The sequence below is a fragment of the Arvicanthis niloticus genome, chromosome 14, assembly GCF_011762505.2.
Source record: "Arvicanthis niloticus isolate mArvNil1 chromosome 14, mArvNil1.pat.X, whole genome shotgun sequence".
Lineage (NCBI taxonomy): Eukaryota > Metazoa > Chordata > Mammalia > Rodentia > Muridae > Arvicanthis > Arvicanthis niloticus.
Genome location: NC_047671.1, coordinates 37,945,164 through 37,964,863, shown reverse-complemented (window position 1 = coordinate 37,964,863; position 19,700 = coordinate 37,945,164). Strand labels below are relative to the sequence as shown.

Here is a 19,700-nt window from a genome sequence, read left to right as displayed (position 1 = left end):
GCTTTTTATAAAGACTATTGTATATCCAGCTGCCTGCTGAAGTTCTTCCCCTAGCCCTGGAGAGCACGCTAGATTGAAAACTGCACAGTTTCAATACCAGAAAGGATGAAGGCTTTCCCTGCTATTACCTGCATTTTCCTGCTAATCCTGCCTGACCTGTGTAAATTAGTAGTGTGAGAATCTGAGCTTTGCATACACTGAGTCACACTGGCGGGCTGTTCTGTTCGGTTTGTTTTCTTGCAGGGCATATTCAGGATTTAGTGTGGCAGAGAGATGAAAGTTTGTGAGACGTCTTTGTTGTTTATCTGCCAGGATTATGTTATAGACTTCAAATTAAAAAAAAAAAAAAAAGAAAATTGGCATAAAGAGACTTTAAACCTTTACCTATCCACATCGCGTTTCCCTTTCCCTTAGGCAGTGGTGTGTAATTCTTGCCTTGTTTTCCTATTACCTTATCCCTCCCTCTACTGATTGCAGCAAAAGACCTTATTAAAGCTTAGTTACAGATAATCTTGGTTATGTAAAAATGAGTTGTCTTTTAGATCACAGCCTGGGTTTAGGTACATTATGCATTTTAATCAGTAGCTGGTCATGCTTCCTGTCCTACACTTACTGCTTCCTCAGCAAACACTGAGTACAGTGTACTTTCTTTGCAGGCTGCTCTGTACCGCCTCAGTGGAGACTGGAATCCTTTACACATTGACCCGAGCTTTGCAAGCATTGCCGGTGAGTTGTAAATGATGGGAGTCACTGAAAAACATTAGCTCAGTTTACTAACTATCTGTTTAAAGAGAACGCTACTCACAACTGGCAACTTGAATAGCTTCTAAAAGATAGCGCTCATATTTATTCAAAGGCTATAGAAAAGTAGGAAGTATTCAGAAAATTCTGTGTGGTTCACTTGAAATTCAGATGGTGGAGCGAGGCTTCTGCTGCTGGAGTCAAGGTTGAGGCGTTGGGGAACAGTGTGAGCTATGTATGCAGCCACCCACTTGGTTTGTTTCAAACAAAATGAAGTGAAATAGTTCTTTGTGTTCCTAGCCTTTGTATATTTATTTCATGTTTTTCAAAAATATTTTTTGCTGTTTTTACTTTAAATTTTCCCTAGGAAATACTATTTATAAAACTTTTTCTTGAAATAGAGTTTCAATATGTAGCCCTGGCTAGCCTAGAACTTGCTAGGAGGCCAGGCTGGCCTTGAACTTAGAGAGCTCCACCTACTTCTGTGTCCCCAGTGCTGTGATAAAAGGTGGTGGCATTTCTCCTGGCATGTTCTGTTATTTTTTAAATACATAGTATAGTTTATAATTCATGCTATTGCAGTTTAAAAGACATAAAAATACTGAATATATATATATATATATATATATATATATATATATTTAGATATACCATTTTTCATCTATAAAAATTATCTAAATTTTCTTAGGTTTTGAGAAGCCCATATTACACGGATTATGTACCTTTGGATTTTCTGCCAGGCATGTTTTACAGAAGTTTGCAGATAATGATGTATCAAGATTCAAGGCAATTAAGGTACATATGTGTCTTGCATATTTTTGAGGGATGGGGTTTCTCTATGTAGCACTGGCTGCCCTGGAATTTGCTCTGTAGACCAGGTTGGCCTCAAACTCAGAGATCCTCCTGGCTCTGTCTCCTGAGATTAAAGGTGCATGTCACTGCTTCCTGGCCTCTGCACGTGTACTTTTGAAGCTCAACACTTGCCTAACAAAAGATGTTAGGAGGCTGGGTCTGAACTCTCATGACAGCACTGACTGGACTTAGTGTTTGCAGTTTTGTGCTTCTGAGTCGATTTCAAGATTTTACTGTTTGCTCACTTTGTTAGTAACAAAGGAAAATGTCTCCACCTAACAATAGTTTTGTCTAGGCCAAAAGATGTATACATGAAAGGCATGTATGGCCATGTCAAATAGCTTAAAACTCTTTATTAGTTTATTCAGTGCAAGAGTGAAGATTTATTCCTGATGCCTGGCCCTTAATAACACTCATTATTTTCATGGTCTTCGTTTGAAACAGTTATTTTCTTTAATTCAGTAATCCATGTATAGATTCACACAGTGACATAAACGATCCTGCTCTAAAACTTGGCTGTGCGCTCTCACCGGCGCCTTCAGCCCTGAGTAATTAGTACTACTGTGAGTCTGTAAAGTTGTTCTGGTGGCTGCCTGAGTCACTACCTTATAGGATTATGGTTTTGGGTTTTGATTTGTCTTGAGCAAATGCTGCTTACTGATGCTGCTTTTTCCTTTTCTTTTTTCCAATGTTGAAAATTGAATTTAGGGCTTCACATATGCTAGGCAGGCTCTCTGCCAGGAAGCTGTGTTCACAGCCCTGAGTCTCTTGTTTTGAGAGAAAAGTCATGTGTATGTGCACATGACTCTCAGTGACTGTTCCTTATGAATTTTCTGTATTTTTGGTATCTTCTATAAAGCTTAATATATTTAAATCTCTAATATTTTCCTTTTAGGCTGACCTCAGAAATTTCTCTGACAAGTAAAAGAATTTCATTTAAAAATATCTTTAACACAAAACTCTTAATATTTTAATAGGTTCGTTTTGCCAAACCAGTGTATCCAGGACAAACTCTACAAACTGAGATGTGGAAGGAGGGAAACAGAATTCATTTTCAAACCAAGGTATGAATCAGAGTCAGACGTATGTACTTTGTGACCTCCTCACCACACACTGTCATAGTGTTGGACTGTATGCTTTATGACCTCACCACACACCGTTATAGAGTCGGACTGTGTACTTTGTGACCTCCTCTCCACACAGTGTCAGTTTGTTCTCTGCTTGCATTTTTGTGGTTAGTATTAGGAATCTTTGAGAGAGAAGCTTGGGAGTACTTTTAAAGTTAATGCTGACTTTTAGTTGAAACAGATTCCACATATACCTTTTAAATTTTATTTCTCTCTCTAATGAAAGATTTTGCAGCTTCGCTCAAGAGAATCAGAACAGCAGTTTATCTCGTCTAACAGGAAAGGCCTTCTAACCAAATTTTTGCTGAGTTCTAGGAGCAGCTATTTGTGTGCTAGAAAACAGTGGACAGAAACCATGTGCTTTTGATGACACAGAAATCTGTAACTAACATCTTGTATCCTAGAGCCTGGGCATAATGAATGGCTGTCAAGCCAATAAGCTCATGTGTTGGTTTAAGTAACTTTGAGGGAGACTTAGTGATGCTCCAGAAAAGCACTAACGGGACTAAAACATTGTTCCATTACCAGCAGTGTAAAGAACAATTTTGTTGCCACAGCCAAGCAGCTAATAGCCTTCTGTTGGTTCCTCTGTACTGTGTACAGGAGCAGGCTTGGGAACTCCAGCAGTGACACTAAGCTTTTGTTTATGGAGATTCTGTAAACACTGTTGTCTTCAGTAGCAACTTTCAACAATAACTCTACTGTTGAAATACAAGAAAACCTAGGTTCCTTAGGAAAGCTTGTTGTTGGCGATGACTTGCTGACGGCCACACAGAGCTCTTTAGCAGGCATACACGTGCAGCTCCGTGCAGCTCCATACATCCATCTCAGGGCTTCTTCTCATGCATTGTTTGGTCCTTTAGGAACTGGTAAGTTGGCAGAATTCTGCTTTAGTATTAATGCCTTCCTGCTGCTGGCAACATTTTCATGCATTAGGGATATCATTTGTTTTATTTTGCAGATTTCTTCTGTATTAAAGGCTTCAGTGTAAGTGCTGCCTTATCCTCAGGGGCAATCTCTCCGATATTTTTTTTCTTTTTGTAATTTAAACAGACTCTTAGTCTGTAGCCCAGGCTGCCCTGTTAGAACTTGTGATCCTCCTGCCTCTGCCTTCAATGTGGTAGCATTGCACATATGCACCACCAAGCGCAGCTCATGTAGTCCCTCAGACTCTATCCTTGTTTCCACTTATGCACACCCTGGCTTCCTCTGAAAACTTATTTCACTTGAAATCATTGCTTCCTGTTCAACGCCCTCAAATGTTTGTGGTGGAGCCAGGATACTAGGGATGGGTGTTAGGATTGAACCCAGGGTGTTGCCCAGTTAGCTAACAACTGTATACCCCAAGCCATAGAGTTCAGAATATTATTTGATAATTAGCATGCACAAACAGGCTGGGAATGTAGCTTAGTGACTGTTGTTCACTAGGCCCTGGGCTCAGTCCCTAGCACCATGAAGGGAGGAAAGAACATGAACTCCAAAAGGCTTGGACCATGATTCTGCATGCTATGTTGAAGGTTTTATTTTCATACAGTGCTAGCATGAACAGAACATGTGCAGTTTATGCCAACTTAAAGAGCTGAGAAATAACGCCTAAATGTAATGCATTTTCCATTTTAGACTCTAAAATGCTTTCTCTCCTCAGAGTATTTGTTCCTTCCCCAGTAATAATAGGGATATAGAAGACTCCTACCTTGACTCCCTCCTTTCCACTGTATTTTAGGAAACATTTTAAGCAAATATTTTAGAACTCTATACTTATGTGCCTACAAAAAAGCAATTTGCTAAAGTGTATTTTGTTTTTTCATTAATTGTGCCTGTGCTTTTTACTGTATTTTTTTTTTTAAAGAAAAATTGTTGGGAAGGTATTTCCCCCCTCCTTTCAAGCATGAAGGGAAGTAGTCAAGGGAGATTAGTTAAAATCAAAGTTGCTACCTTAACTTTTAGAAACTTATTGTCTATATTGTAATTCCATTTTTCTTTTGAGACAGTGTCTTGTCATAGCACAGTATGTACAGAAATGTGCTGCCTTAGTCCATGACACGTCATGCTGTGAACTTGCAGTTCTTTTGCTTTGGCCTTTCAGGCACTAGGATTACAAGCCTTGGCTTCCAGTGTTCTTTTTATGTGGGAATAGTCATAGGAATGGTATGACATGTAGGACTCAGGCTGAGAGCTTCTTTAATGGCAGATGTAAAAGGCTATTTAGATATTTACTTCATCTTCTGTATACCTCCAACTTGAAATAGGATCCAGAATTATGACTTTCACACACTATCATTTCTTAGCCAGTTTTAGTCTAGATTAATAAAACAGATTTGCTCTACATAGGGATATCACAGCACATCTTCTTTCACAGTGGAACAGTAAAATCATCAGCGTGAATAGTTTCTTCCCTCCTCTACTTCTCAGGTCCAAGAGACTGGAGACATTGTCATTTCAAATGCGTACGTGGATCTTGTGCCTGCCTCTGGAGATTCAGCTCAGACACCTCAGGTAGGCTGCTGAGACTGGCACCTAGTAACTTCTGTGTGAGTCATAGTTAATGTCGCTTCAGGATTGTTCGGGCTACTTCTTTTAGCTATGAAAAGGCTCTTGAAGAAATGACACTAATTTAAAACTTGTTGGAATGAAAAATATTTTCACAACTTGGAGTTTTTAAAATTTTTTCAGAATATTGGGATACTTTAAAGAGGAAATAGTTGCCTGTTTCAGTAAGAGTGAGTCACTCAGTTTTAATGAGAAATCTTCAAAAGTATTTGGAGAAAAAAAGGGTGAAAAGTTAAATAACCTATTTTTTTTGAGTTTGTATACAGATATGAAGATAACAGCATGTCTTATTTATTAAAATATTTATACTTTAGTACGGTTAAGGCTTTTGATAAAAATATTTGTATTCTATGTCCAAAATATTAACTTAATAATGTTAAGAGTTTCTTTTTTTCATAAACCATGTTATTTCATAACTAACAAGAAATTAACATCTTGTAAGAATAATCTAAGGTCAAAGCATATGATGTCTTACAGCCAGAAAAAAATTAAAGGCTTTATGGAATTTACTCGTATTTTATAAACAAAGAATGAAGACCATAACTTGATTACTTGCTCAGTGTTTCTGAGAGATGAATTAGACACAGATACACAGTTTACTCAAGTTTTAAAAAAATTAATCTGTTTGTGTGGGGTGGTTGGGTGTACTCACCCGAGTAGGCTCTCACGTAGATATGTCTTCCTCAGTTGCTCCTCCCTTATCTTTTAGACAAGGTCCCTCACTGAACCTGGGACTTACCATTGCCGCTAGACTGGCTTCCCAGAGAGCCCCTGACCAGCTTGCTGGGCTGGGAAGCCAGTCTGATCCCCAGTGCTGGGTTATGTCATGTATCACCACACCAGCTTTTAACACAGGTGTTTGGGATTCAAATCAGGACCTAATGGTTCCACAAGAGGCCCTTTGCCCCCACACCAAAACATTGTTTTAAAAACACGTTAAACAATAACATTTTCTGGTAGGGTAAACCAATTCTGGGCAGAATAATAGGAGGAAAGTGTGAAAGAAGCCTGTGTGAGAAAGACAGCTCAGCTGTGGTGGTATTTATGAGCAGGCTAAAAGTCACTTTTAGTGCATGTATCCGTAATAAGTTCTTTGTAAAGTTTTCAAATAAGATTTTCTCTCTTTGTCAGGGTGGAGAGCTCCAGAGCGCTCTTATATTCGGGGAAATAGGCCGCCGCCTAAAGAACGTTGGCCGTGAGGTGGTAAAGAAAGTAAATGCTGTGTTTGAATGGCACATCACGAAAGGTGGGAGTGTGGCAGCCAAGTGGAGTAAGTGATGTTCATGACTTTATCTTATTCTAAGGTGACTTTTAGTGCAGAAAAGTATGTTTTGTAACCAATAACAGTTCTTTGAAAGCAGGTGAATCCGACCTACATAGAGTTTAGTTGTTGTTAGGAAATTCAAAGGCATGCATTTCTTTTCTTAAATTATGTATGTATGTCATTTGTCAATTTCACACACACACACACACACACACACACACACACACACACACACACACACACACACAGCATTCTAATTACTCATTTCCACCCCAACCTGTTAGCTTCTCCTCCTCCTTGCCTACATACAATGTAGGTAATGTGCTGGCACAGATTTCTTAATGAAAATGTGTCTGTTTGGGTTTTTATTTGATGGCTGTTGAGAGAGTATTTAGAGATGAAGATGTACTATATGGTAGTGTTGGCATAATTTGTTTTATTATTTTATTGCATTCTTATATCTTTACCCTCATTCCACTTTCCCTCTGAAATCCCCAGTACTAGGTTTGAGAGAAAGAAGGTTAGAGGGGAAGGGGGTGTAGACCTTTATAGGCTGCTTCCTACTGATTAGGTAGGTTCATCGGGTTCCTTGGGGCAAGTGCAGTCTTCATTGTCGGAATACCCAGCAAACCAGCAGTCCATCAATAGCAAATGCAGCAGCGATGCAAGGGGGCAGTGTAAGGGGAGCAGCCGCTGCCACAGGCCCTCTTGGGCCTCTCCCCTTTGTACCCTCTCAGAGCTGGCAAAAATTACACACCCCTAGAACGTGAGACAATTATAGTTAACAGCTATGAAGAAACTGAAGCAGCCCATATCCCACACCTGGGATTTAAACAAGTAACAACTGGGTTTTAAAAGAAACCAAAACTCTTACTACATGCTAGAGTGCTTTATTCCAGGTAGAAGGCCTTGGCTTTGATCTATATCACTGGACAAAAGGTGGTATCTACATGGGTACCTTGAAAAATCATCTAGGTTTATTATTTATTACAACTAAACAATTGCCACAGATAGATAGAGAGTCAACACCTAAAGCCTGTCTAAATCATTTAGAACTTTTGGAAACAATTTTCTATTTCTTCTTCTTTAAAGCATATTTCAGTTTGTTTTAATATAACATTTGCTGTTTCTTTTAGGCACCATATTTTAATTATATAAAACATGGTTTGTATTAGTGTAGAGAGGAAAGCAACAATGTATCTGTTAAAATATAACCACAGGGAATCTGCTGGCTTTTTCCCTTGTGGGAAACATTTGTGCTTGCAACAAGTTAGTTGAGAAGGGAGAAGGCTGAACTGTGAGATGTAAGCATTCCCCAGATTCCAGCGAGCCTCGAGCTTTCTGAGCTAGCGCAGAGGTTAACAGAGAGCATAGCATGTTTTTTGGTTTTTCCCTTTCATTTTTCTCTGGAGGAAATGAGCTTTCCCTTCTTGGAGAAAGTGCATTAGCAGCTGAGTTATAGAGCATAGGCTTATAGAAGGTAGTGCAGAAAGAGGGGTGAGTGCTACAGGAATGACGGAGGGGCTGAAGAGCACAAGTCACAGTCAGAAGCTGGCAGTGTAAACTGTAGGGGTTCATGTTGAGGACAAGCAGTTGGCCCAGGCAAGCAGGCCAGTGTGCCATGGTGTGATAGAAGTGCTTAATAACCAACTAAGACTTTATCTTGAAGACAGTGTGCTTATATTTGAAAGTTACCTGTTGTTAGCACAAAAAAGTTATCTCCATTATATTTTGGAATTTTGTTAATTGCTGCCATCAGTTCTTTGTTCTTACACAGCAAAGTGACAGTGCTCTGAACCCCCTGGGTCACAAAAGGCTCACCTTTGCCTGTACTTGGATTGGCTGTATCTGTCACCTTCATTTGACTCTCAGCTGGGAAATTGTTTCCAATTCTGGTTCTTGTTCTCCCTCTAGTCTCTATGTCACTGAGCTGCGTCACAGAATTTGGCTGTAGTGAAAGCTCTTTTGGCCTCTGCTGTGGTAGAAGGTGTCCCTATTGCATTGTGGTGCTTATTGCTATAGAACAGATACTTAGAGACTACCTTTGGGAATGTCTTGCCTCTACTTTTCCCCTCTACAAGCAGTTTTTATGATGTTCTTGCCACACGCTGAAGTACCAAGATTGTGACTTATATTGCTGTAAGTAGCCCAGCTGTGCTCCTGTCATGGTACAGCAGAACAGGATATGGGGAATGGAGATGGGCGCACACCTGAGTGTGGTGTTGCTGTCCTTGAGCACATTCCAACGTAAGATTCCAGGCCTTGCCTGTCTTTTCCTTTCCCTCTCCTATATATCAAGATCATACAAGTACTATGTGTTTTGTTTGAATACACTTTATGAAGTGAATTAGTTGAGTTTTAATGATATACACTGTAATTGAGTGTCCAGAGCTAACTACATTATCTGGACTAAATCCAGGCCTCTCTTGTACACTGTGTGACAGTGATGGGTCGAGGATGCTCTTTGAAGATTAGTGTGCATACATTTTGGAAAATTGTCACCATGTGGAATAAAGGGTAGAGATTTTAGAACTGACTCTCCTTGCAGATAAGAATCTGCCCTTCTTGAGGAAGCCATTTGACCATCAGAATCTACAAGCTCTGTTTGGAATTCATCTTCTGAAGTCAAATCTGATTATCCTTTAAGATTTTTCAGCCTAAATATAAATTGTATTATCTTTTCAGCAAGATCTTGCTTTGTAGCCCAGGCTGGCCTCACACTAGAAGCTCTCTTCTTGCCTTAGCATCACAAGTAGTAGCATAGGTGTGTGCCAGCACCCCAGGCCTATACACAGACATTCAATATACCAATTCCAGATTTGGGGTTGACATTCAGAAGTGTCTCATGGATTTTAGGAAAACATCTCATCCTTGGAAAGAATCTGCTATCCAGTTGTAAGTCAAGGAATTCCCCAACAGTGATAGCCACTGGTGTCCAGTGCAGTTCCTGACTGTGTGCCCGGAGAATAGCACCATTCCAAAGGCCATCAGTCTCCTCTATATACAGTGTGTCCTACCATCATTTGCAAATTCTTTTAACAATAAATTCTGACCTAGAGATAAAACTACAAAGATTGTAAAGAGAACAGTTATCTTTCATCTAGCACTTCAAATTGTTAAAATTTTATCCCATTTTGTAGAAGTGTATGTACTAAAGAGTAACTTGGAAACTTGGTGTTGTAAGGATGAAGGCTACTCTGTTATTCCAAGAACAAAGACATTCTCTGAGAAGAAGTAGTTCTCAATGTCAGGAAGTTAACACTGATACAGTGTTATTACCTGTGCTAACACTTCATTAATGCTCCACCATTTGTCCCAATAATGTTGGTTAAAGCAAAGGAATAACAACAGTAGTAGTAGTAGCAACAGTAGAAATGGTGAGAGGTGGGAGGAGTACTCTGGGTCTGGCCTGGTCACACTGCACTTATTTAAGTCCCTGGCTGTTGGAACCTGGATACATCTGTCTCATTTCTTACCTTGATGTATTGGAAAGTTTATTTTGAAGAATATTCATTAGTTTGTATTTATTTGATATTATTCATGATTAGTTTTTTGAACTTTTGGCCAAAATAGTAGCAAAGTATTGTGTCCTTGCAGTATCTTTTTATCTTGTAAAAAAAAAAAAAAACTTTCATATTTTAGTGGGAGTGGTGGCTCCCTTCTGTAACCCTAGCATTTAGGAAGAAGAGGTAGGAGGATAACCCACAAGTTTGAGGACAGCCTAGGCTTCTGGGTGAATCAGTTTTTCATTTGTTGCTTGTTTGGCACATAAAGCACCTTCCTTCTCATTCCTTTCACTCAACAGTTACTAATAGTTCTCTTCAATGAAGTCTATGTATTAGGGGCAGGCTGGATTCATGCCCACAAAGACCCTGCCATCCTGGGCATAGAAGGCAAAAGCAGCACGGCTTTCCTTCTGTAGCTCCCCTTGTGATTTTTACCTTGCTCTTTCTTGTAAGGGCAGTAAATTAAAGCCGAAAAATTTCTGAACTCTTTTAGAGACTTAGTGATCATAAATCTGAACTGTAATCACTCATAAACCCAGTGAACTCTGCCAGGGACTGGAAGTGCACTTTGTATATTTCTGTAGTGAGATTACGTGTGACCTTGCAGATCTCTGAGCCTAGATGATTACAGTGGATAGTCCACATAAACCAAACCCACTGTGGATGTGAACATTTTACTACTTTACCCCAAATTTTTATCTTCTTGCTAAGAGTGATTTTTACTGATTTACCCCAAATTTTTATCTTCTTGCTAAGAGTGATTTTTTCTTTTTCTTTTTTTTTGGGAGGGGGGCAGTTAAATTTTCTTTATTGGATATTTTCTTTATTTAAATTTTAAATGTTATTCCTGGTTCTCCCCCCCCCCCCCCCACCAAAAAAAAAACCCTCCATGCTTCCCCCTGCTTCTCCTTTGGGCATCTTGCTTGCCTGGGGGAGAGAGCCGATTTTTTTTTCTTGTATTAGAATTAGCTATTAGCTTTTCAGTTTCAAGTCTTGTGCCTGTTAATGGTGAGTAGATAAGTCTGAGTGAGGGAAAGTGTGAACAACCACAGATTGCTGTTGACCAGGAGATAGAGCTACTTCTTTACTGTAGGGTTAATGTGTGTGAAGTACAGTTTTATTACTGAGTGGAATTTTTATGTGACCCCCCCGCCCCCAGTGGGTCTTGGGCAGAATTGTGTAGAATTAAAATTGCAGATGCTAAGTCTAATGACTGGCAGAGGTTTGCTTTCTTTTAACCTTTTCATACCCCCTCCTTTGTGTCCCCTCCTATTATCTTTCTGACTATAGAGATAACACATACTGTGGAAGTGTACTTATTCATGGGAGTCCCTGTAAGATCAGGGCCTTTATTCTTCCTGTCAGATTCCTGCTGCCTCTGACACCTGGTCTAAGTCACACTGGAATCTTAAGGAGACCAGTGAGGCAGCCTAAGTAGAAACTCCTCCCTGCTCTCTGCCTTCCTTGTTTTTTTTCTTAATTTTGTTGTTGTTGTTTTTGCTTTGCTTTGTTTACTTGGAAAATTTCTCTTCTGTGGAGACCTAGGGTGATTCAGTTCTGTTTTCAGCAATTGCTAAGCAGAAAGGTAGTGAAGTGCTCTGGGTGGTCTTATGGACCTTCAGTTTTCCTTATGAGAGGTGAGAGTTGTTTGCATCCTCTAGGAGCTGTACCAGCCCCCCACCCAGAGAGAGAGAAAGCACGCTCACAGGCTGACACTGAACTTGCTGACTGGGTTTTCCTGTATGCATATCAGTCATAGGGAGACAGCTCAGACATCCTGCATGTAGCTTCAGCAAAGCTCTGTCAGTGTTACACAGAAAGCAATGGAGTTACACTCTTAAATTTTTTTTCTTTTTCAGTTACTAAGCTTGTTTTTGGGACAGTTAACTTTTTATATAAAAAAGTTTAATGGAGGAGAAGCTAGTTAAACAAACAAACAAACAAACATGGCTTCTTCTTGCAGTAGATGGTAATTCACACAGAACTCACAAGTGGACACTTTTTCTCAGTGTACTGAGACTGAGTGACTCTGGAGTACTCAGGGATCTGTGCAGAGGAAGAGGTGAAAATGTATGGCTCTAAGCAAACAGTACACATGTGACACATGTGAGAGCTCCAGACACAACAGGACTGACACACATGAACTCACAGAAACGGAGGCAGCACGCATAAGGCCTGCACAGGTGCCAGCACTAAGGAGGGGAAGTGGATATGAGTACACTGTCATTGTCTTCAGACACACCAGAAGAGAGCTTTGGATCCCATTACAGATGGCTGGGAGCCACCACCATGTGGTTGCTGGGAATTGAATTCAGGACCTCTGGAAGAGCAGTCAGTGCTCTTAACCACTGAGCCATCCCTCCAGCCCCCACCCTTATCCTTTATTGTTTTATTTATTTGTTTGGAGATATGGTCTTTCTACATAGCTCTGGCTGTCCTGAAACTCACTATGTAGGCTGGCCTCGAACTCACAGAAATCTACTTGCCTCTGTCTCAGGAATGCTGGGATTAAAGGTGTGTGTGAATATGCACAACCCAAGAATCTGCAGTTGCAGTGGATTCATGCTGAGAAAGTTTTTCTCAATAGACTGACTGGGTACATTAACTGCACTCCAGGGCAGGTCCTGTGCCCAGGACTAGTTGATCAGAACAAAATGAATTCTCTACATGTCTGAGTTCATGTGCTTTTTGGTTTGTTTTGTCTTTTTTTGTATTACTTTTCGTTTGATTTTTTTTTTTTTTTTGAGAAAGACCATGGTATGGGTAAGGATGTGGTAAAGGAAAAACATGGTATTGTATGAAAAAATACTTAGAAAAAAGATTATGATGCATTATGGTTTATTTATGAATAACTGGAGTGTTATTCAAATTTAGTTTTAAAGTCTTGCTAGTCAGGTGTCAGAACCTTTGATGAATCTAGGTGTTAGAAAAGTTGGAGGACATTATGAGCTCCCAGCGGCCTCCTGGACTAAGATTCTTTGTTCACTGTACTTTAAAGGCCTTAAATTGCACACATTGCAGCAACTTCACTTCCGTTTAGTAACTTGTTCTACTTAACTCATGTTTATATGACTAATCCTGTCACATGAAATTCTTCATTAAGAAAAAAATTATTGACTTGACCATTTTGAAGAACATTATAAAAAGTAACACCTAAAAAGGGCTACAAGCTCCACGTGACTGAGCTCACCGCAGGAAGATTGCTGTGAGTTCAAGCTCGGTCTGGCTTACAGCGTGAGATTCTGCCTAAGCCAACAAGGAAAACAGATCTTTTCCAACTGACAGAAGTATGTGTTCTAGAAGTACAGGTATCCAGTACATGGATGGATATTGCTGAGCTTGGGAATTAGAGCAGTTTCCATTTTGTTTAGCTTTTTTTGTGTTGTCATGTTTTTGAGGAAAAAGTGGCAGGCGTTGTTTTCTTGTTTCCCAGCCATTGACCTGAAGAGCGGCTCTGGGGAGGTGTACCAAGGCCCTGCAAAGGGCTCTGCTGATACGACCATCATAATTTCTGATGATGATTTCATGGAAGTGGTCATGGGCAAGCTTGACCCACAGAAGGTAATGTTATTAACATTTTTATCTACAAAGTTTATACTTAATATTGATTAGGAAGTCATATTTTTAAAATTACTATTTCAGTTAATATTTTTCAAAAGATTTTTTTAGGGTGTCTAATCCCTGTTTACCATTTGCTAAAACAACATAAAACCCATGCTAGGCATTTTGAATATATAGTTTGAGGTATAAAATTGTATGTGATTGGTATAAGTTGAGTATTTCTTAATTGGAGTGTTTCAGCTTTCAGTTAGTAAAATTTTGGGTTATTTGCACAGATTTACTGGTTTAGGGCCGCTAATCTAAAATTAGAAATCCGAAATGCTCCAAAATTAAAAACAAAACAAAACAAAACATGATTTACATTTCTCAGGAAGTTTTAGTTTTTGAAATGTCTTGGAAGTCAGGGTTTTGTATTAGTGACATTCAGCCAGTATAAAGCATTACTAACTCATTGAAAATCTAGAACTAGAATATTTAAGTAATATTCACTGTGTCACTGAAGTTGACGCATTCCTAGGAATGTCAGTTGAAAGCATCAGTAAGTCAGGAGTGCCTTCTGTGACTGTTGTTAATATCATCAGTAAGTCAGGAGTGCCTTCTGTGACTGATGTTAATATTATTCTGAAACGGTTACCTGTTTTCAAACAAAATTGAAGTAGCTAATATAGTAATTTACATGGAGGAAAAAATCTTGTTATTTTCAGTTTGTGATTATATTGCTTGAAGTTCCAATCCTATTATCTGGTCCTTACAGTGAATGGGCTCAGACAAGTGTTTGAATGCACAAGTATTAAGAAATGACTTCCATATAGTAGCAAACTCATGAGATGAAAGAACTGAAGACCTGAGTAAAAGCTATTCACTTATGTGCTATACAGAAATACCTGTTTATAAAATATCTCAAAAGTTAGAAACACATTTGTCACTCAGTCCCTGTGAGACCTACCACAGAGAGAATTGGGAACAACAACAAAACCAACCAAGGCTCCTGTGTCTTTCCCAGGGTGCACAGCTAGGGGGTTTTGGGTGTATGTACTCACAGCAGGAGAGGGAAAATGTAACTTGTTTTGGCCACACCTTGTGGGGCTCCTGCTTCAGCTGCTCTATTATAATATGCTGACAAAGTGCAAGTGAATATGACCGAGTGTCTCTCCTTATGAAACACTTAAACTTGTACCAGTGTCAATCAGGTGGCAAGTGCTTCAGGCCCCTCAGGACTATTACAGCAGCCAGTCCTGGAGAATCTTTCAAGTAACAAAGCCAGGGTTAACAGATGCCTGTCCCTGATAGAGTCATGGCCCGATTATTACCATACAGTGTGGTGTCCAGACCACACCTATCTGAATTGCTTAAGTCCGCCTACTCTTGAACAGTAGGTCTTTGGCTTTAAGATGTTATACCGCCCAAACACTAGTAGTGATTGATGGTTAAAAGAATCTATAGGAACCTGTGGTGCCAAACTCAGAATTTCATAACGAACCAACATCCCAAGAGACATTTTCAGGAGAAATTTGGTTTCTAAGAAGGCCATCCTCTGAAAGTAGTGGTGATATCTACTCTGCCACACAGCATAAATCTCCACATAAGACATATGAGGAATACATCCTGACTATGGTAACTCTTTAGTAACAGAGTTAGAGAGATGAGTAGTTAAGAACAGTCCACTCTTAGAGAGGATCCAGATTCAGTTTTGAGCATTCATATCAGGTGGCTCATGGCTCTAGTGCCAAGGGAACTGATGCCCTCTGGCCTCTTTGAGCACCTGTACACATAAACTCATGCAGGTATATACACATATACACAATAAATCAACCAATTAATCTTTTAAATAAAAGAGCTCAAAAGATCATGGTTGAATGAAATTAGGAAGATGTGCAGGAAATGAGATATTCTGTAAGTAGGAAGAAATCTTGGAGAACAAAGAGCCCAGTAAGATAAAAACTTTGGTCAAAAGACCCAACTATATCAAATAGAAAAAAGAAATTTAGCTTGAAGATAGGTCTTTCAAAATGTCACAATCAGACATAGAGGAAAAATAATCTAGAAACCCAGTATGTGTAAGACACCATGAAAATAGCAGACAGCTGAATGAGTGTACTTAGAGAGGAGTTAAGGTTATGGACATGAAAATTATTCAGTGCATTTGTGGCTAAAAACTTCCCTGATGTTGGGCAAGACATGAACATCCAGATCCAGGACTCAGAGTTCCCAAATGAAATGTGATCAGGAGAAACACTCACTGCAACACAGTGAGACTGTCAGAGTACAGGACAGAGGAGGATTCTTTAAACCTGAGGATGTGAGAAATCATAGGTAAGTCCTCACCAGCCCCATTTTACTGACAGAAGAGTTGTGGGTAGAAATACTCCAGAGCAGAGAGCATGGAAGGATGTATTTCAAGGCCAGAAAAGAAATAACTGCCAAGTGACGGTTATGATATCAAGTAAGCTCTCCTTCAGATGTAAGCAGCAGGGAAAGAGGCTGAAGACTATCACAACAGCACCTAAGAGTAGAAAGGAGCTAACTTCAGGAGTTAGGAAGGTGTAAATTCTATTAGAGCAGACGTATAGAAGAGTAACAACAGTGTCGGTACAGTCAGCCTTTCTATAAAACCATAGAAAGAAAAAATGAGCAGAGAATTCCAAACTAGAAAAAAAATCAACATATCACCAACACAAATTTATAGCTTTCTGTAATAACCAAATGTAAATGGTTATACTTCACCAACTAAAGGATATGGACTTGTTGAATAAATTAAAAAACAAGGTTCAACAATGTTCTGCTTGCAAGAAACTCATTTTACTAAGTAAAATCTCACATGAATTGAAAGAAGAATGGAAAGATGACATTGCAGAGAAGATAGATAGGAATAGTGAGTGGGAATGTGTGTGGCTATATTTGTATCCGAAAAAGGAGACAGAGACAAAGATAGATGTAGCTTGCTGTACAGTGACCGAAGGCCAGTTCATCAAAGAAGTGGGACAGTTATAAAGGAATGCATATCTAATATTGGAGCACTGAGTTTTAAAAAACAAACACTGTTAGACTAAAAGAAATGTTAGGCTTCAATACAGTAAATAATGGGAAAGTTCTCTGTCCCATTCAACAGCGAATAGACAGGTCATTCATTCAAAACGAGAGTTAAACTCTACTATAGATCAACTATTTCACAGCTCAGATGACTTAACGTTACAGATGATCCAGTAGATACAGAATACACATTCTGTCTGTCAGCATGTGTAACTTTCTCTAGAATAGACCAGATATTGAACTACAAAACAAATGTTAATCATCAGTAACATTCCTTAAATGAAAACCCCAGCCCCTGATGGCTGTGCTCCTGAGTGTTACCCAGCTTTTAAATAAGCGCTAACACCAGTGCTTACCAGAGCAGGAGTCTCTCACACTCGTTCAGTGAGAACAGCACTGCTCTGTTACTCAGACATGACAAAGACACACATGCATCATAGATAAACATAGACTAGTTCTCTACAAAAACACTAGCAAGGCAAACTCAACAGCCTGTGTATGTATCTGAGTGAGCACACAGACAGAGACCCAAACAGACAGACTCACAGATAAGTACACACACAACAGAGCCAAAGGAATCACATTTATTTTACTCCAGGCATGCAAGGATGATTCAACATATGCTAATATGTCATATCAAGAGAATGAAGGGAAGATCATATGACCATCTCTATAAATGCATTAGAAAGTATTTGGTAAAATTTAACATATATTTTATGATATGAGTCCCAACAAATTAGATATAGAAAGAACAGACTTGGGCACAATTGAGGATGCATATGACAGACCCACAAGTGATCTGGCATGGAATGGGGAAGGCTGAAAGCATTTAAGACAGCAGTACAAGAAAGAAGGTTACTCTCCCTACTCCTAAGTGTTAGCAGAACACTGGGGCACCAGAAAGAACTAAACACATGCTCCTAAACAAAATGTGAAGGACATACCAACAGACACTAACATGGAAGGGAAAATCTCACGGGCCTCAGCCCTACACAGAGAACTACAGGCAACCAAGGGTGCTGAGAGACAGAGAAATAACCTTACCCTGGGAAAAGCCCCAAATTGATTATCCAACACCAAGTGGTCAGGCCTGAAAACATACATACAAATGACATAATATGGACTGAGCAGGTTGTATTCATATATTTAAGAATAGATTGTGTGTAGCTAGGCAGTGGTGGCGCACGCCTTTAATCCCAGCACTTGGGAGGCAGACGCAGGTGGATTTCTGAGTTCAAGGCCAGCCTGGTCTACAGAGTAAGTTCCAGGACAGCCAGGACTACACAGAGAAACCCTGTCTTGAACCCCCCCCAAGCCCCCCCCCAAAAAAAAGAATAGTGTGTGTGTGTATGTGTATATAACAACAGTTAAAGAGTTTGTGTGTGTGTGTGTGAAAGAGAGAGACCATGCGTGAGCGCAAAAGGTGTGCATGAGAAGGGTAGAGGGAGGGAAGGGAAGATGTAATTATATTTTAATTTCAAACCCTTTTAAAAAAGACATACGTAGAAGACAGGAGAAAGCTAAACTATTCATTTTTGCAGATAATGTTTTTAAATGTAGAAAAACCTAGATTCTACCAAGAAAGAGACTTAGAAATGTTAAAATGTGGAAGGTTTAAGAATTCATTTAAGACGCCAGCCTTCTGCTTGGCTTTATCCACTCCTATCCTATACCTTGCACATTATTTAACTCACATGACAAGGGTGTGTTACTTTAGTGCTGCTCTCCTGAGTTTTCAGAGATGTAAGGACTAGAGTTTCAGGAGGTTTAGTAGTTTGCCCAGGTTCACATTGCTAGTAAGTGACAGGCCCTGGGCCAGTCTTCCCATGCTATTACCTACCACCACTGTGGTACTGTTGTATTTGACATTATCTACGGCTGCTGTGTGTGCAGGTGTAATTAGCATCTTCAGTTTGCTTATCAAGTTCTGAGTAGAATAGTTGTATTAAGAAAGAATGCAATACAGTCTTTTACTTATGTAGTCTCAAATCCACATGTAATAACAGAGTAAAGCCAGAAGAAATACAGATTTAGACAGAATCACCAGGCCTGTCAAGTCAGATCACTCTGTGATTTTTTTTTAAATGTGTGGGGTCTTTTTTCTTAGATAGCTAAAATTATGTGTGCAATCTATAACTGTAAAACTCATAGGTAGACTGAAGCTGCCTTCCTCGTCCAGTTACTAACTCACCTGCTGTCAGCCCAAACAACTGTCTTTTTGGAAGAGGTGAAGTGTAAGGTTAACTGTTGGTGTTCTTTCCCCTCCTGCTTTGCAGGCCTTCTTCAGTGGCAGACTGAAGGCCAGAGGGAACATCCTGCTGAGCCAGAAACTGCAGATGATTCTTAAAGACTATGCCAAGCTCTGAAGGACCCACTGTGTGCTGTTAAAGAAATCAGAATAAGTAAATACTGTCTACCCAGTTCTGCTTCACCGTTCTGGGACGTGATCCACAGGAATGTGCAGTGGAAATCTCTTAACATTTTCAGATTCAGATAACTTTCAGATTTTCATTTTCTACTAATTTTTCACATATTATTTTTACAAGGAACTATAATTTAGATAGCAAATAATTGTTCTGTTCATAGATCTGTATCTTAATAAAAAAAATCAACCAAGTCTGGTTTCTTTAAACTTTGTAATAGCGTTAATTTGTTGAAAGGAAAACTGAATGAATAAAAGCCACTTTCCCGCTTGTCTCCTTACTGTTCTCTCTGCATTGATCCCCTGTATTTCATGAATTTCCCAGGATGTCCTCATTTTCTACTGTTAGGATAGTGCTGTGCCTCAGAACAAAGTCTTCATGCTCTCGAGTAATTCTTTGATCCCCTCTGCTTGAAGTTTCATATTTTTACCGTATTTTTAAATCCACCAGAGATAGGACATGTTAGCTTCAGCAGAAGCCTGGAATCAGACTCCAGCAGGCACGCTCACACAGCTCAGCCCTACATCTGCCTTGATGCTGGGTGCCTAGAAATGGGCTTGGGTGGCGTCTGCAAAGGGAGAGGGGTGTGGGTGATCAGGCTGGGGTGGAGGGAGCTGCAGTTTCCTTGCACTCAGAATTTCCTTTG

The 19,700-nt window shown here is 39.7% G+C and overlaps 1 protein-coding gene across 1 annotated transcript in view; it reads left to right on the top strand.

Annotated features, from left to right (window-relative positions):
• Hsd17b4 (hydroxysteroid 17-beta dehydrogenase 4) overlaps positions 1-19,328 on the top strand; it is a 70,825-nt gene extending 51,497 nt beyond the window's left edge. The window contains exons 18-24 of the mRNA XM_034518411.2: positions 657-726; positions 1,430-1,536; positions 2,571-2,657; positions 5,133-5,216; positions 6,402-6,540; positions 13,474-13,601; positions 18,908-19,328. Of these exons, the coding sequence (XP_034374302.1) occupies positions 657-726; positions 1,430-1,536; positions 2,571-2,657; positions 5,133-5,216; positions 6,402-6,540; positions 13,474-13,601; positions 18,908-18,997 (705 nt within the window). The 3' untranslated portion in view covers positions 18,998-19,328. The remainder of the gene's footprint in view (positions 1-656; positions 727-1,429; positions 1,537-2,570; positions 2,658-5,132; positions 5,217-6,401; positions 6,541-13,473; positions 13,602-18,907) is intronic.
• The last annotated feature ends 372 nt before the right edge of the window (positions 19,329-19,700 follow it).